Source organism: Polypterus senegalus, chromosome 13 (assembly GCF_016835505.1).
Source record: "Polypterus senegalus isolate Bchr_013 chromosome 13, ASM1683550v1, whole genome shotgun sequence".
NCBI classification, from domain to species: domain Eukaryota; kingdom Metazoa; phylum Chordata; class Cladistia; order Polypteriformes; family Polypteridae; genus Polypterus; species Polypterus senegalus.
The window spans coordinates 162,626,982-162,646,189 of record NC_053166.1 but is presented as its reverse complement, the minus strand read 5'-3'; the positions used below and the strand labels follow the sequence as shown (position 1 = coordinate 162,646,189).

The 19,208-nt window shown below is 51.4% G+C and overlaps 1 protein-coding gene across 3 annotated transcripts in view; it reads right to left on the bottom strand.

Annotated features, from left to right (window-relative positions):
* pemt (phosphatidylethanolamine N-methyltransferase) overlaps positions 1 to 19,208 on the bottom strand; it is a 35,327-nt gene that overhangs the window by 2,988 nt on the left and 13,131 nt on the right. For all 3 annotated transcript variants that reach the window (XM_039775496.1, XM_039775494.1, XM_039775495.1), the window contains exons 3-5: positions 11,798 to 11,913; positions 8,259 to 8,404; positions 3,859 to 3,970 (exon numbers count right to left, since the gene is read on the bottom strand). In XM_039775496.1, coding sequence (XP_039631430.1) covers positions 3,859 to 3,970; positions 8,259 to 8,404; positions 11,798 to 11,913 — 374 coding nt within the window. The remainder of the gene's footprint in view (positions 1 to 3,858; positions 3,971 to 8,258; positions 8,405 to 11,797; positions 11,914 to 19,208) is intronic.

Genomic DNA, 19,208 nt, shown 5'->3' with positions numbered 1-19,208 from the left:
TGCGCCGAATCGGGTGAAGCGATGCCAAGTCAGCTGGTGGTCCACGTGCCCCCTGTAACCCACCCCAATGCACACTTCTGCACTTTGTAAGGAGACCTTTGTGCAGAACGACTGTCCATTTAACCTCAGCCTGCATCTCCGTGCCCGAGTCCCCCTTCCTCTGAGCCCCCCATCGACTGGGGCAGGGCTGCTGCGCTGGTCTTCACCCCTCTTACTAGGACAGCACTGCGTCTCGGTGAGTGGGTGTGTAGTGGACTGGCATCCTGACCGGACCTGGCAGTGCCCCCTCTGTGGTCATGTGACTTGCCAATGTCGTCAGCTGTTTGTGTACACACCGAGACCAATGCTGTCGCTGAGGCTGGGGTGGGATTACTGAAACAAATTCATCACGTTACGTATGGGGGGTCTTTATACGGGGGGGGGAGTCAAAATGGACGGCCAGATCCTGAGGCTGAAAGGTGCTACATAAAATAAGGGCTGGCTGTGTGAGCCACTGTGACACGCGGAGATTTAGAGAAAAATGAGAGGACGCTCAGGGTTTTAAGGTACCCCCGTTATGAAACAGCCCTACAGTGGCTTGTCTTAGGACTACAGTGAACCCTGAACATGACACTCGTGTCACCTTGGGGACAGCGTTTCAGTTCCCCGTAGGGCAAGAGCAAGAATTTAAGGAAGGGAGGAAGACGCTGTGGGGGGCAGAGTGGCATCGTCCTGCCTCACAGATCCACAGCCCCAGGTTCAAACCCTCTGTGTGGACGTGTGTGACCGGTGGTGGACTGGCACCCCAATCCCTGTCCTGGACCCAAACCTGGCAGGCTGTCTGCCACACATGATAAGTGTGGCGTTAATGTGGCCCCCCGCCCGGTGACATGGAGTCGCTGAGGTTCACAAACAAGAAAGTGGGTCAGAGTGGAGTCGGTGGCCTCATAAATTGAATTAGTTAGTCGAGAGTTCAAATGCCTCCTGGATGAAATGGGAAGAGCGGCGAGCGCTAAATGGAGGGCCGGCCCACCAGCTTCACCTCGCTGCCCGTCGCCAAGGCCTGCAATTGGCACCTCGGGCTCCTCGGCCGACGACTGATTTCCGTCTTCGTTTATTTACCAGTAAAGTGGGTTACGGCTGATTATGAAGCAGGCAGATGTAGGTCAGCCGGTCCAAACGACAAACGGCTGTGCGGACCACCCGCTGTGACTCGCGCATTTGTGCGCCGCGGCACCAAGCAGGTAAATTGCATTAAAAATCGCAGAAAGAATAAATGAAGATAATCAGAGGCTGAGATGAAAAAGTGCAATTGAAGAATAATAAAGACGGAGCCAAAAGAGGAAGAGAAGCGCGTTACACAAGTGTTTCGCAACACAAAGACCCCCGGCCCCCACTCTGTCACATATGTGCCAAGTCAGCATGGCACAGCCCTGCTGCTCCCATTTGTAGCCCCATAATGTGTGGGTCCCCTATAAATGGTGCTGTGAAAAAGTCTTTGCCCCCAGCCTCAGATATTCTGCCAAAAAAAAAAAAAAACAGGCAAGAGAACCCGAGGTGACACTCGATGCAGGGAGTCACCTCTGTGAAATTGTCATTGCCCCCCTTTAATTCAGAATCACTAGTTGGCTGCTAACATTGACTGCCCATTTCAGCGTCACTTTGGGGTTCAAGTCAGGACTTGGGACTCTGTTGCCGCGTTCAGCTGTCCCCTTGCTTTTGTCCTTTGGCTCCTTGTCCTGCTGAGGACCCCAGTGACATCTCAGCTTCAGGTCACACACTTTCTCCTTTAGAAGATCCTGGGCAACTGCTGGCTCCTTCACTAACACCAGGCCTTTCTTCTGATACCCCCAAACATACACAATTGTCTCCTGTGGCTACTGGGTCACTTTGTGTGGCTGTGGCCCCCTTTTCTCAGTCCCTCTGCCAGTCTTCCTCTTTCAAGTCCACTCTTAAAACATATTGATGTCACCAGACACTTACGAGGGTCTAACGGCGACCTCTGAAATCCTGGGGTTTCAGGTGGGCAACCTCCACAGAAAGTGTATGCTGGCCTGAGCTGTGAGTTTCGGGGTCCACCGGGTTGAATGACAGTTTGGGTGGCACAGATCCGTCCAGAGTGAGGTGGCAGTCATTGGTGCTAGCCCAGTGCGTCCCACACCTGCCAGTTCATTGCCCAACCCTTCATATACGTGTCCCCCTTTCCTGAGCCCCTCCTTTGCATTCTGCCCCTTTGCCCATTCCACATGTGCTTATAATATGCTCGTACTGCCCACTGATGCCCACAGACCTAGCTGTTTCATTTAATATCCACTTGTGTGGCAGCTGCATGGAACAACCAAAGGATGAAAGGTGGTGAATTTGAGCAAATGACAATGACAGTGGTGTGTGCCATGGCGTAGCCGAGTGTCGTGCCAGGCTCAGATGTCTTTTTTTTATCGTTTACTTTTTTTATCTTGTCTTTTTAATGTTATTTTGGTATTGAGTTGCTTTTTCGTCATCTGTCTTGTGAATACCATTTTGTTTAGTCGTAAGTTCAGTAGATTTGGTGAGCTGAAGGAGGTGGGGCCTCCTAATCGAGCATGTGAGGCTCCGCCCCAGGCCTTAATTAGCAATGCAGGACGTTTACGCAAGGCATGATGGGAGACGTGGTAACAACCCTGGAGAAATGGGAGGCCAGCACAGATGGCGTCACACACTCACACAGAGTACGCACACACACACTCACTCACGCACACACACTCACACGGGGAGCACTCACACACACACACACACACATAGAGTACACACACACACACACTCACACAGAGTCACACACACACACACACACATGAGGAGCACACCTCACACACACACATAGAGTGCTAACTTACACACTCACACACACAGAGTACTAACTTACACACACACACACTCTCACGCACACACACTCACACAGGGAGCACTCACACACACACACACTTACACAGAGTACACACGCACACACACTCACACACACACACACACTCACTCACACACACATAGAGTACTAACTTACACACTCACACACACAGAGTACACACACACACTCACTCACACACACACTCACGCACACACTCACATGATGAGTACTCACTCACACACACTCACACACAGGGAGCACTCACTCACACACACACACAGAGCACTCACACACACAAGAGAGTACTACACTCACTCACACACACACACACACACAGGAGCTCACTCACTCACACACATAGAGTACACACACACTCACACACACACACACATAGAGTACTACCTTACACAATCACACACACAGAGTACACACACACACACTCACGCACACACACACACATGGGGAGCACTCACACACACACATAGAGTACTAACTTCACACTCACACAGAGTACACACACACTTACACACTCACACAGAGTACACACACACACACTCACACACACACACACAGAGTACTACCTTACACACACTCATTCACACATAGAGTACAACACTCACTCACACACGCACACACACACAGAGCACTCACTCACTCACACTCACACACACACAGGGCGCACACACACACACACATAGAGTACACACACACTCACACTCACACTCACACTCACACAACACACACACACACACACACACACACACACAGAGTACACACACACTCACTCACTCACACACACACTCACACAAAGTACACACACACACACACAGAGTACACACACACTCACTCACACTCACGCACACACACAGGGAGCACACACACACACACACATAGAGTACACACACAGAGTACACACACTCACTCACACTCACACTCACGCACACACATAGAGCACTAACTTACACACACGCACACTCACACAGGGAGTACTCACTCACATTAAGGCCAGTCCCAGGTAGATGGCGGTGCTGCCCGAATACATCGGGTTTTCCATCAGGCTGAAAGGGAAGCTGGTCACCTTCTCCTCCATTAAGATGCCAAAATAGTCACCTGGGAGAAGAAAGAGCGAGAGAATTAGAAAAGGGGCGCAGGTGGTGTGTTTTAGTGGGGGTCTCCACCCAGACTCCAGGGTCTCTTTAGGTATTCATTATGCGACTCTTTCATTTGTTTCTCTGCCTTGTCCCCTTGGGGTGGAGTCTCAGGGGCAGAGTCACCGTCATGATCCCGCCCACCTCCTGCGTCACCTGCTGCCCACTTCATTTCAAATGGAGACTTTTTGACCCTCAGCCTGCACTCAATAACCCCAAGTAAGGACACGTTGTTAAGAAAAGTTTACAAATTAATTAAAAAGTGAAATCTCCCAAATGTTTCTCCAAGTACTCAGACCCTGTGCTGTGGGGGCTCCCGTTTGCTTTTAACTCTCCATGAGACGTGTCCAGAACTTGACTGGAGACCACCTGGGACCACCTGAACAGACTGGACGTCATTTAGAAGTGACGTGTGTCCCCCTGTGTGGAGAAGGTCCACAAGTCACACAGCAAGGACTCTCTGTAGACCCCCACAACCAAACAGGGCCAGGAGGTCCGACCCAGGAGCAGCTCAGGGACTCTTCCTACTCGGTCAGGGAGGTGACCAGGAAGCCAACGGTCACTCTAAGCGAGCTCCGCGTGTTCATATCTGGCTAAACCAACCAGACATTTGAAGAAAAACGTCTTTACTTAACGTGTGTGTGAATTAACGTCTGGTCTGCTGCGCCATCTGACTGTCAGGGACTTGGGGGACAACTGAGGGCTGCAGATGGCATGCATGGCATCCTGCTCAGGTCTATGTAGTAAAGAGTCTGGAAGAGAGAGCAGGGTCACCTGCGGACCACAAAGGATCTCCACACACAGGGAGCAGGGCACTCCATAGAAACACAATGGCAAAGAAACGGGCAGAATGAACACCTGAAACTAAAAAGTAAACCACAAAAATGAACCCGGAGCTGGAAAATGTGGAACACGCAACACAAAGGCCAACGACACCCATCTGGTGCAGAGACCCCCCCTGGGACCCCATTTTCTCCGTATGTTCCAGCAATCCCAACATACCCAACTATAAGCACGTCCCATTTAAAGTCCTGCACTGACTTTGTTAAGCGCCTGGTCTAGAGGGTCCTCCAGCTGTCCACCCGGCCCACCCATGGTGCCAGGTATACTGTCGCTCGCTGACTTTATCGTGCCCCCTAGTATTTCAGATGTGCCCCTTCACTGTCTCAGCCTGACCAGGCTCCTTGGCACATTTCCTCCCTGGCCTGTCCTGGCACTGCCCTGCTGCCTTTACCTGTTGGACCACCTACTGTACGTCACTTGTTATTTTTTTTCCTGTTCTTTCTTTAAATATCCCACCGCTGCCCCCCATCTTTGTTCTTTTTAGACCTCATTACACTTTCACTGAAGCCCACCAATGTAAATGATTCTGTTTTGGTGCTCTGGCAGTAAAATGAATTGCTGCCCCCTGCTGGGTGGCACCTGAGCGCGCCGCTCTATAATTGATGGTGCCTCCTGCGACTCCATTCAGTTCTGGATGACTGCTGCTTTGCTGGAGCCCCCCGATGCTCTTTTTCTCTTTGCTAGGGTGGTCTGACTTGAATCCTCTTATGCAGCTCTTCCCTGGCGACCTGATTACCCCAAAATGCTTACCCCTTGGCTCCGGCTGGTATGGCAGGCTGGCTCCTTTACTCTTACTGTTTCATCTTTTGATTTCATTTAATCACAGCTGGGTGGTCCCACCATATGACAGACCAGCAAAGGCAAGTTTGGTTCTCGGGGGACTGGAAGGGCCAGACCCACGCAGCCTGAAAGAGGTGGCACAGACCCTTTGCCACATTCATTTGTCCCCATACCCCCCCATGAGCACCTCGCTGTCAGCTCAGGTGTGCGGTGACATCGGGCGCTCTCTTCAATTTAAGAGCTGCCTGCCAGCTTTTCTGAGAGTGACAATGAAAAGCCACAGTGACAATAAGAGTTTGGCTCCGAGTAGAACACATAAAGCAAAGTCCCACTTCAGTGCACGAGACAGACCACCCACTTATGTGGACTGACCGACTACTGCCTTAGAGGGGGCCATTCAGCAACAACAGCAGTGACGTGAGGGAAAACAGAAAATGGCCACGTGCAAAACGTGATGGGCCCACAAGCCAGCGTGTGGGCTTCTGATGACTGGCAAATAAAGGGGCAGCCCGGGGACAATGAAACTGCACAGGTGGCAGTTAGGGGTCAGCGTGCATCTAAATCAACCTGCTCTTACATGAATATAGCGACCTGGGGGTCTCAATGGACCTTCTCGACAACAAGATCACGTGCAAAACGTGAGAGGCCCGAGACCGAGCACGAGGCCCACAAACCTGCTGATGAGTAAGGCGGCAGCCTGGGGGCGACGAGACCGACCGGCTGGCACAGCAGCCCGAGGTCGGCATGCGGTGGATTTTGGAAGAGTCCGGACCCCTTCACTGGCCGCAACATTTTATTTGTTTCAAATGAATACGTCGGCCATTTTTTTCCCATCAATCTGCACTCAGTGACCCACAATGACAGCAGAAGACGTCTTCAGGGAGGAGAGCAGATTTACTAAACATGAAAAGGCCCAAATCCCGGGCTGTGACAGAAGGAAGGCCACTCCGCTGGGCACCTGAGCAGGACCCTTAACCTGCACTTGCTCCACATAGCTGACCCTCCGCTCTGGAGAGTAAGTTGGGTTACACAGAAAATGACAAATTCCCAATACAAGGAATCGAAGGATTCAAAATAAAAACAAATCAGTGGAAGTCACCAAGCTGGGCTCGGGGGCTCGAGATGTTTCTAGAACTTGACTGGAGTCCCCCGTGGCACACTGAATTGACGGGGCGTCACTTAGACAGGCACAAGTGGGCCCAAGGACCCCCAATTCACACCAACCCATGAAGTTCAAGGAAGCCTCTGTAGCCCCCCATGGTCAGAATGAGGGGATCAAGCCATCTGTACAGCTGTGAGTGCCCACAGGACCACCGGGACTCTGCCTAGAGTTGGCCAAACCGAGTAGCTGGGGCTTAGTCAGTGAGGCTGAGGAAGACCCCAGAGGTCACCATAACAGGGGTCAACCATCTCAGCGGCACTCCATCAATCGGCCGTATATGGCCGAGTGTTGAGATGGAAGCCAATCTTCAGTAAAAGGCAAGTGACAATTTAAGGGACGCCTTCACTGTTATGGATTTCTCCAAGTTGCCATTTTGTTTTTTGTGGGCGCCGCCATCTCGTGGCACACGTTGCTATGATGTGACTTTGGGTTGCCATGGGGCAGGCTGCATGACATTATTAGGCCCAATGATTTACAAGCTGGCACCGCGTGCTCCACAAAGTCCGAGATGATGGATTTCACATATAATGGGATGTCGTATGTGTCCCAAAAACTGGCCACGACTCTGACTTTAGCTTAGCGTTTTTGGTTTGGATGAATGGCTGGTTTTGACTCCACAGTTTAAGGACGTTTGCCTGGTGAGCGACTTTGCAGTCCCTTTTAATATTTTTGTTCTTACTTCTTATTGCCACTTTTCACCTTCTGGAAGGACAGAAGCAGACAGCAAGGCCACCAGAAATGAGCCCTGGCCTGCCATAGAGCGGGTCATTGGGCCTGCCCTGAGCGCTGTCAAAATGTGACAACAGAAACCACGCACGCACACACACACACACACGTGGGTACACACATGCTGTGGCGGGTGGTCAGAATCCCTGCCCAGCCAGGATGCCCGGAGTGTGGAAGGACCAGGAGAGAGTATTTGTGGGACAGTGTCTCCCCCAGGCCAACAGAGGGCAGCCCCTTGGTTTGCAGTGGTGGTCACCACCAGGGGGCTCCTGGCCCTTCCCATGACCTTATTTGGCCGCGCTTTTCCTCTCCAGTATCAAACGTACAGACTCCTCCCTCTTTTATGCTAACCAGCGGCCGCCATCGGACTTGAACATGAACTTACATGACATGTTCTTTACAAGAAGCCCCTGGGCGGACCTCTGCAGGATGGCAAGCATACACTTTAGAGGTTTCAGAGTGGCATTTTGAAGGGCACACGGTGCTGGTGTGCCTCCTTTGTGGAGTTTACAGGATCTCCCCGTGTTCAGGGGGTTTGACTCCCCAAGTCCAAAACGCTGCCTTGATTGGACTTGGCTGACTTTGCTGTCTTGTGCCCAAGGGTGTGATGACAGACTCTGGTGTCAAAAAAGAGGGCACGGGCAATCAAGGAGAAAAAAGCGATGCTCAGAAGTGGCTACTGGGTCAGCGATAAGCCCCATGATCTGAAATTCTAGCAACGGACGAAGCAGACACTTACCCAGAAAGGTCCCCGTGAAGCCAAGTGCACAGAAGCTGCTGAGCACGAGGAGAGACCCACAGGCCAGGACCAGCAGGCCCACCCAGTACAGTTCAGGGATCTCCAGGAGTGGCAGCCTGGGCTGAGCTCTCATCGCAGCTGCAAAGCTGAAAGGAAGATGAGAAAGAAGAGATGAGGCGGGCGTAGCGACAGGGCAAAGAAATCCAAAGAGACGAGACACACGCGGCCACGAGCAGCGGACAAAGCCACCGCGGTGGCGGCCACACAGCCTACGGTGTCCAGAGTGCAAGGCTGGCACTCTCTTTACATCTTCAGGTTCAATTTCCAGTTTCACGGCGGGGTGCAGTGGTGCGGCGGCGGCTGCTGCTGCCTCGCAAGAAGGAATCCTGGGGCTCGGGATCTCCCTGTGTGGCGCTGGCATTTTCTACCCGTGTCCAAAGATGTGCAGGTGAGGTGGACTGGCGATGCTGACCTGACCCCTGGTATGTGTGTGTGTCTGTCTGGCCTACGATGCACTGGAGGCCCCCTGCCTTGCCACCCCATACGCGATAGGAGAGGCTCCAGCTTCTCCATGACCCTTCTCAGGAGAAAGCGGGTTCAAATGTGCCAATGTGAACGTGGCGGTTTTCTCTATTCGCTTGCCCATTGTGCTGGACGGCCGAGTAGAAATCTGGAGACCTCAGAGGGGTCAAGGGGTGCCGAGCCATCAAAAAACTGAGCAAGTGTTGCCATTGAGGTCTGTGGGGATGTTTGGCAGCAAATGCCCACTGAATCGCCTGGACTCTTACCAGCCAGTTCTTCAGTGCCCGACTTGACTGTTCAGCTGCACGAGGGGCCTTCAAGCGCGAGGCTCGCCCACCTTTGTTTCAGAAGAGCTCTCGAGCGCTTGGCCTCTTGTGACCGCAGGACTACCTATGACAGCGGGCACAGCTTCAGAGGTCCCTTGATGGCTCCGCGTGTCTGGCTGCGTGGGTGCAGGAGGACGGTGACATTCAACTCTGACAATGGCCCTTGTAGCATGACAGACAAAACTAGAGAGGTATCACCTTACAATGGCTGTTAAGAGCAGACCGCTGCACAATCCGCACTCACGGGACCCCCCAGGACACTGGACAACAGCCCGAGACATGGAGAGCAACAGAATAAATAAACGGAAAACATCTGCAAGTATTTGAACCCGGGGCTTGGGCTCCGGAGTGTGAGAGCCCAGCAGGACCACCGTGTGTATTTTAATAGAGGGCGGCATGTGGCCAGGATGTCTGCAAAGATCTCACGGTTTCAAAATGGACCTCAAGAGCTCATATAAAGACATTCAAGTATCGTCTCGTTACGGGTGGGACTTGACTGTGTCCACGTTAATAAGCGTCCGAGACAAAGATTTGTGCGAATTCCCCAGAGTGCACAGCAGCGTATAGAGGGGCCCTCGAGACCCCTTCACCTTCCACATACCGTACGGCCCTGTACATTTCATTTTAGGTGGACACATCTGCCAGTTTTGCCCAACAATCTACGATCGATAACCCACCATGACAAAGTAGAAACGTGTCTCACTGTAGAAACGTCTGCAAGCGTATTTTAGATCAGACGCCGAAATCTCTCATTCTTCACGTATTCACACCTCGGGTTCAGCACTTCGGCTTGGAGTCTTCTTGGGCGAGTCTCTGCCAGCTTTGCACACCTGGACTCTCACTGTCCGCTAGCCCCTTGTAGACGACTGTCGTGAAATCGCTTCAGGCCGCAGTCCCGTGGTGTATGTGTGCCGCCAGCGCCCGTTGATGCGTATTCGGTCGTATTGGCACCACTGGTCACGCCACCTAGCAGTCTTAGTGGAAACTACAGCCACCTGGTGGAAGCAAAGTGTTGGCGCGGCCGTGCACGTGCATTTTGGCTGCTAATTTTGAGCAGTTGTCCAAATTTGAGGTAAGCTGTGCTAAGATAAAAATACGTAGCAGCTTATTAACAACCTCCGCTTAATTTAGTTAACTTACTGCTTGTCAGCAAAAACACAAACCATTTCTTTTTTAATATAATTGTAAATAAATTTAGGGGCTAGACGGGATGGGGAGTGTCTGCAGACTGCCCCCTTCAGGTCCCTCCTCGCACGCTCAGTCTGGGCCACTTGACTGGACACTGTGGGTCACTGAACTGCTGTCCCAGTCTGAGGTGACGTGCGTCTGCAGCAGCTTTTCTTCAACGTCCCCTCAGTATTTGGCTGGTTTTACCCTTCCCTCAACTCTGACCAGTCTCCCTGTCCCCATACTATGATGCTGCCACCAACACTCTTCAACGTGGAGATGGCATTAGGCAGGTGATGGGCAGCGCTTGGTCTGCCCAAAGTTTTGTCTCATCGTACCCTGGAAGCTCTCAGAGTCCAAACCGGCTGTCAGATGCCTTCTACCCAAGTCTGCCATAAACGCTTGATTGAGAAGGTCGACCTTCCAACGCTTGCTTGGCAGACGTCTGAAGCTGTTAGAATGGCCACCATCCTTGACCAAGACTCTTCGTACTTGGTCATGCAATCCCACTGGACGGTGAACTCGCAGAGGAGTCCTGGTGATACCAAACTTCTCAAAGCTTTCAAAATGGTTTGATCCCCTGACCGAGGCCTGAGCACAACTCAGTGGTGGAGCTTCTACTGAGAGTTCCTCAGACTTCATGGCTTGGCCTTGGAGATGCAGTGTGAACTGTGGGACCTTCTATACGCAGGTCCACATGTGCCCACCTAAATGAAGTCCCGTCAATTCAGCCAGCAACGGGTGGACCTCACTCAAGGTCTGGACAACGCATCTCAAGGAGAAGTGAAGCCACAGCAGATCCAAAATACTTCTGGGCTCCACTTTGGCTTCACTTCATCATGACGGCTTATTGACTGAAGGCCGATGGGGAAAAATGGCAACTTTCTCCAATCCAGAACTACATGTACAACACAATCGAGTGTGCGAACAATGAAGGGGCAGAGCATTTGGTATCTTAGATGTTCAGTGTCCTCCGTTTCTCTTTGACTTGCACGTCTGCTTTCATTTCAGGGTCTTTGCATACGTTTTGGTCACACCGTGTAGAAATGACAACACATATGTCACACTGGGGCATTGGGATCAACACACAGTGTCAGCGTGCGCCCCCTGCTGGCCTCACCCGCACCTCTTCCAGCAGCCACCCATCCAAGTAACGGCAGCGCACTTGTCATTCTAACAGACGGCGCATCACGAACATTAACAAATCTCACACCAAATGACAAATAACTGAGCCACATGCACTGCACTTGTCATTCTGACAGATGAAGAAGGTGACGATGGATTTGCTGAAAATCCCCTTTGATGTTACGAGTTGGTGTGGCGGACAGGAGGACTTGAGGGGTCTTGAGGTGGGCGGACAGGACTGGAGCGTAATGGCCGAGTGGCCTGTCCTCATCTCTGTTGGCCAAAGCAATCGCAGCCCATAACACTGAAAGCACTAAGAGCGAATCCACCAGGGTCACGGAGGTCCAGTGGGCTGTGAAAGAAGCAGACGTGTTATGGACAGAGTCAAGGAGAGCTCACCTGTGGCTACGGAAGATGTTGAGCAGGACGATGACAAATGCCAGCGAGTAGCAGGCCATGTAGGGCGATCCGAAGAGCCTGCTGAGTCGGCGAGTCCGGTGCTCCCAACGGGCCACCTGCACAGGGCACAAACACTCGGTCAGACGTCACACTAAAGTGAAGGGACCCTGTGGGACCCCAACCTGTAAAATATCGAGACAGCAGGAGTGAACGATTCCGGCCTCTGGGATTTGTTCTCGCTTTACTGATTTGTTCCTTTTAACAGATTGCTAACATAGAAGATTTACTGACGACTTTCCAAAAAAGGCAGATGAGCTCTCTTATTGAATACAGACTTGATTAAATAAATACACACAAATAAATGGGGCGGCACGGTGGCGCAGTGGGTAGCGCTTTTTGTTTTACGAGACCTGTCTGGGTTCGCTTCCCGGGTCCTCCATGTGTGGAGTTTGCATGTTCTCCCCGTGTCTGCGTGGGTTTCCTCTCACAGTCCAAAGACATGCAGGTTGGGTGACTTGGCGATCCTAAATTGTCCCTAATGTGTGTTTGGTGTGTGTGGGTGTACCCTGTGCCCAGCCCAGCGATTTGTTCCTGCCTTGTGCCCTGTGTTGGCTGGGATTGGCTCCAGCAGACCCCTGTGACCCTGTAGTTAGGATATAGCAGGTTGGACTGACTGACTGACACAAATAAATGACAATAAATAACAGCAAAATGATACACAATCAGCACTTGTTATCAGGAACATTGAGCCTTTGGGAAGATTAGGGTTAGGGTCCAGCACAACAGCGGCTTGGGGACGCGGAGTCCAGGGGATGAGCAGACCCCCAGGTTTTGCCCCTCATTAATGACCCTTCCACCTACAGGATCTTGCAATGACTTTGACTTCCTTCGTAGTCCAGCTAGATTGTCTTCTAGTCGCACCACCACAGCAGGATCAAACTGAGGACCTCACTGAACCATCCAGCGGTGGGCACAGAGGGCAGGGGCTTCATCAGGGCCAGCTTACAACCCACACTTCCTGGGAATTCCTCCTTCATCAACAAGCCCCGGTCCCCATCACGCATTGGGTTCAATGGCTCGCCCACACCCCTTGGCACTGGCAGGACAAACATCAGACCCGGGCATTGAAGGGCATCACAGGCCTGACGTTCCTCAAACTTGTGTGTCCCCCTGGTGGCCATCTCCACAATCACGGTGGCCCGCAGTGAAGACCTAATCTATGACTAAGCGCAGTTAGATAATGAGATTGTGTGATGTGAACACTCTGAAATGAATTGTACAGCTTAACAGGAAGTACAAGGATGAACCAATCAAAAGACAGTGCCAAGCGAGAGCCCGCCTTCTTAACTTGGAGGGGTGAAAGTGACAGACCTGAAGTTACTCCAACTCAGGTGTCGCAAATTCTCTGCCTTATGGTGGTCCGCAGTGAAAACCTCAACTCTGAGTAAGTGCGATTAGACTGTGGGGGTCACAGAGGGGCAGACGTGTCGATAAAAGTGGATAAGCCAATCGGCAGGAACAGAATGCGCAGATAGTGGGAATGAGCTTGAAGAATGTGTCACGTATTTTACGGGTTATTTCAGGTGTTTGTTTGTTTGTTTTAATGACGCAGCACACAACAGGAAGTCCAAAGATGAACCAATCGACAATGAGTACTCACGAGAGCCCGCCCTCTCAAGCTTGATGGGTGAAAGTGACAGCTGTCACCTGAAGGCTCAGTTAGCGTCATGTGTGGAGTCACTGAAATACGCTGAGAAACAAAGAATGAAAGACAAAAGAAACAAAGCACATCCTCAAGTGCCACTTTGCTATTGTTTCTCCCAGCACTTTCTCTTCTTTCATTACCTCCGTCCCCCCTCACAAGGCTCTCCGCGCGCCTCTCGTGATGCCCCAAGTCCAAAAACAAGAGCCGAGGGCCGCTGGGTGGAACAGAAACGGAAGGAACGTCCGAAATAAACAGCAAATAAAAACGAAAAAAGGGAAGGCGTAGAAAATCGCAGACAAAGAGCGGCACACAGTGGTAACCGACTTGGAGGACTGTGAGATTGAGGAGAGGGCGCTGCAGTTCTCAGAAGAGGAAATTCATCATCCGCCGCTGACCTCCACAAAGCGCTGCATTCGCCGCTCTGTGTCTACTGCAGGGGCCGACTGTCTCGGAGAAACGCCGCAGGCACACTGAGAAGGCCCAACAAGCGGCGACAGGGACTTCTGTTATCTCGTTTGTGCTGATGGAGGAAGAAGAAAAACAAAAAAAAAAAAAAAAAAAACCTGCAAACACCCAAAACGAGCAGAGCTGGGTCTGAATGGAGGACCTGTCATGTCGGTACGATGCGTTACTGCAAACGGAGGCGTTAGAGGTCAAGGAATAAAGCCGTTACGTTTATCTTTGGATTTAAAGAGTTCTGCATTGTGGTAAAGACAAAATACACTTCCCACAGCGCCATTTTGTTTTTGTCATGAGTGCCACCATTTTGTTTTTGTTGTGGGTGTGGCCATTTTGTTTTTGTCGTGGATGCCGCCATTTTTTTTTGTCATGAGTGCCACCATTTTGTTTTTGTTGTGGGTGTGGCCATTTTGTTTTTGTCGTGGATGCCGCCATTTTTTTTGTCATGAGTGCCACCATTTTGTTTTTGTTGTGGGTGTGGCCATTTTGTTTTTGTCATGGGTTCCGCCATTTTGTTTTTGTCATGGCCGTCACCATTTTGTGCTCTGTTGTCCTGCTTGGCTCAGCAGGAAGTGTGCGATGCACAGGCACTTCCTTGTCCGTGTTGCGGCCGCTCTTTGTGATCGAATCTCGTTATTTTTTTTGTTTTATTTGGCTAACGACTTTCCGTTTTGTGTTTCATTTTTTTTTTTACAAGACAATAAGATGAGCTGGACTTATTTGGGTTTGCCCGCTGCTTTGCTTCTCGGGGTCCTACCATTGATCTTCACACACTCACACACACACACTTTAAACGCGGGTCCCTCCCTCTGTGCGCTCCTTTGTGGTGAGCGAAGTCCGTTTCTGGGCCGCGGCTCACAAGACGTCAGCAGATTGGGCCTCCGACTGAAGTGTGGAGTCTGCTGCCTTCCCAGGGTCTCCTGAACTCCATCTTCGGTTTCTGTCGTGTGTTTCTCCAGGCCTTTGACTTTTGCTTCTTATTCCTGGTCCTTCACTCATCGGCGTCGTATCTCGTCGTACTTTGCCACTTGTGCTTTGGTTTGGTTTGCTGGTTTTCTGCATGACGATGTCACACCCGGGTCGCTGTTTTTCATTACCGCCTGGTTATCGTCTGTCACGGTAGCTGGCATCAGTGACTTCATTGGCTGTAAACGTGGTGGCGTGCAGCGGCTTCTGTAACCCTTGGCAGATATGCCAAACAACTCAGCAGTTAGTTAGTCAGCTTCTTTTCCTGTTAGGCCCGGGCTTTAGGAAGAGCGTTTCGGCCGCCATTTTGGGACTCGTGTTGTTAGGCTGCTGCCGGTGTTGCTAGGGGTGTGTCCTCAGAGCTAATGACACAAAGGGTTAAAGGTCAACAAGGGTTCACCACCTGCCAACCCGCCGTGTCTCCGAGCACTCGCTTCGCTCTTCGGCTTTTTGACTTTTGTGTCTCGCATTCGTTTCGATTTCCCAGTTCTGATGCTTTCTCAGGCTTTCGTGTTTATCTCCCGGCTGCCGCACAAATCCTCGTCGCTTCACTGGCATTACAGGGACGTTGCTATAGAAACAGGTAAGCTAAAAGCACAAAATGGCGGCGTCTGTGAGAAAACAAAATGGTGACAGAAACAGCACGGATTTAAAAAATAAAGATCAGATAATCCCAGAAGATCCAAAAATAAAACCCAAACTATGTAAAGGGAAGGAGAAAATAAGTAAACCAGGACGGTGGGCTTAACAATCCAGCTTTGGCACCAACCTTGTGCCACGAGCTCCAGCTCTGTGTGCCACCTGCACTGGAAAAAGTGAAACGTGAAATCCGAAAAAGAGGGCAAGGAGCCCTCAAAGAGCGCCAGCACATCGGGGCTCAAGACCACCGCCTGCTACCTCCCGCTGGGGACACAAACAGAAGGACACTTTAAGATGACCTTTCCTGGGATTTTGATTTCCTTGAATCCGCATTCCCTTTATTTGCCCCCGGCAGATTATTTTTCCTCTTTATTTTGTTTTCGCAATCAATAAAGAAAAACAAATTCCGGGCCATCGCCATCTGCCACAATCCATTCTTTGTCCGGTGACTTTTCCTTCCACAAATTATGCAAGAAGTCCCCAGCTGCCAAAACATTTCCTGAATTGCCTTTTTGCCAGTTGTGAATGGGGCAGCTGGCGCTGCCAAGCCAATGAGTTCCTTGAAATGTAAACTCCTGTGAGCTGCTAGGGCAACAGGGCGGGGTTTACAACTGGGACATCAGTGCCACTCATTATAGTGCCACCTCAAACCACTTACATAATGCTAATGATAATAAAGGCGCTATATACAGATAAGTAGATGTGAAAGGTGGTACATAATAGACAGATACATAGACGACAGGAAAGTCACTATACACCAGACAGACAGGTGACAGGGACAGCACCACATAATGAACATACAGACAGACAGGTGACAGGAGAGGCACTTTATAGTGGATGAGAAAGTCGCTATATGACACAAAGATAGGAGAAGCCCTACATACAGTAATAGGCAGACAGAGGTGAAAGGCACTATATAGTAAATACACCCACAGGGCAGGCACACCAGGCCTGCAGCTCTTTCTGTTGCCCCTTTGGGCACCTGTTCTGGTGACAGTATGCCATGGCCTCTGTTCACATAACACGTCATCCCGCTCCTGCGCCATGAGAACGAGTCAAATTCCGACTACTGTTAGCCTAAGACAAAGTGGGGTGTGACTGGCATCCCTGCGGTGCCAGTAGGCAGCCATTGAGAAGTCCACCAGAGTGGCTATGCCCAGATTGACCAGGCCTGTTGCTATGCCAGGCAGCCGCTTGTAGCTGAAGGGAATGCAAAATGAGGTGGAAAGAGGACGGCAAGTTCAGGGAGGAGGAGGAGGAGGAGGGCGGCCATCACAGCTCAAGAACAGGACATGCTGTGACCTCGCGCACGCCTGGCTTCATTAACACATCTGGAGGTTAATGTTGGCACAATTAGGACAACGCCAGAACAAATTAAGAGCGGGCAAGCTGAGACGAGACATCTGCAGGCTGTGCCAGCCAGGGCAGCGACTGTGGTCACATCTCAGGTGTGGTAGGGTGGCAGGAGGCAATGGAGGCAATGGAGGAAGTGGGACCTGTGAACTCGGGAAGGAACGAAGACAGAGAGACACACGCCAACCACAAATGTGTGTGTGTGTGTGCAGGTGTAGAGTTACACACCTCCATGACATGAGGACAGGGGTGCAGACCCCCAATACATGTACACAAAAGCATATGGGCCTGCACACCCTCCACACACACACACGTCCCGCATGTACAGACCCCAACTGAAGTATTCAAAAGCCCACCTGAACACGACGACACACAACGTGTGCACACACACACACAGAGACACCAACACGTGTGGAGAAGAGCAGACGGACACGCAGACCCCCACACACACACGATGCTCATTCTGGTTTATAGAGCACCTTTGCCCGTGAAGCCCAGCACACTTTGTTCCTCAGGACGCTGAAGCCCCCCGTCAGGATCAAGTCGTTCTGGCCTTTTGACGACTGATCTTTTATGTAACGACAACACGCACACACACAATGGTGGGCCGCGGCCCGAAGGACAGCTGGAGCGCGAGCGATGCTCTCATCGACGGCCGCTGATAATCCGCCGCACAATGCGCTCGGCACAGGGGCCTCCTAAGCCCACCGCTCTCAGGTTGCTCCTTCACACCCTCCTGCCAAACGCTTCAGTTTCAGGGTCCTGATTGGCTCTCCGAAGGGACAACGAGGACAAGGAAAACAAACAGGACGTGTGCTGGCACAAGGGGGGTCAGTTAGGCTTTCATGTTATATAGCGCCTTTCACAACTACAAGATTATTATTATTTTATGTTGCTGAATTATTCTTATTCCCCCCGCCGCTCTTTGGCCCACCATTCTTCTCTACTGATGGAAGGTCGAGAGCCCCCTGCCACCAGCGGCAGCATGTGAGGGGCCGCACACAAGGCCTAACAGCACCACTGGGGACAGCAGCAGGTGACAAAAGTCATTGGTGTGTCTCCACACATAGGGTGCCCACCAGTGAGGGTGGTCCAGTAACACCTGTGGGAGAACATCTGCTGAACGGGGCCTTTGAAAATTAAAACCAAAAGAAAGGAAAGACAAAGAAAATAAACTCAAGCTGTGACGTGGGAGTCGATTGGGGGGCTTTAATATAAAACAACAACAGCAATTTACGTCTCATACGGTCCAAAATTACACAAGGAGAGCCCCAGTGGGTCCAGTTTATGACAGCCCTCTAATATTGTGCCCCTCACAGGGCCCGCGCTTCACAGAGCAGTCGGGGTCACCTAAGGTGGCTGCTGGCCCCCCGTATGAATATTCCACAGAGCACGGGATGGTGACGGTGAGTCTAAGGACACGGCATGTGGCACTGAGGCGGAACCCTGGCAGTGCTCACGTCTGGCGGGCATGTCGCTGAGATAAGCCTCCACGGAAACGCTGTTACTGAAACGGAGGCTCACCTCGGCCGTAATCCACGCGGGCCGCTGGCTATGCAGATCGCACCCTCGCCTGACCTCCACGGTTACAGAACGGGACTTTTTTTTTTTTTGTTTCCCAGCAGCTGCAGCAATTGGGAAATTCCTCTCGACCTCTAAGGTGAGTCACCTGTGGTGGGCACTTCGCTGTGAAAGGCACTTGATAAGATAAGACCCGGGGGCAGACACAGTGCCACAGCGCCACCTAGGACTGGGCAGATGACTTACGCTTAGGGTGACTGCAATGGCTTTGCCAGCCTCGACGGCCATGAAATGTGAGCCACGATGGCTTTGTGACCCTGGAGACACAACTTGGGCATAGGAGCAACTCTGGCTCAGACTTTTGTGGTCATAAGGAGGACTTCTGCAATTGTGATGGACTCGTTTTGATGTCTCGCTATGTAAGGCATCGAGCGTTTTGGGGTCCGCCCCTATTTGTTTACCTCCAGACCCTCATTCGCAGAGCACATTTGGACCCTATTTTGTGCCGGAAATGATAAGGAGTAAACCAACAGGTGTCCTCAGCAAAGACGATCAGAAGAACTTGGAAGTTGTTCATTAACTGATCCCAGGGGGCTCAACCCCCCTAATGTGACATGAGGGGTCACAAAACTTTGAACAAACAGGGATTGGTAGCTTAGGCTTGTAAAGTGTCATTTTCTGCTATTTGGTGCTTGAGGGTCACAGATATGGTCCTATTTTTTGATATCTGATTCTTTACTGGTGGTCCGAGCCCCCTAAGAACCACTC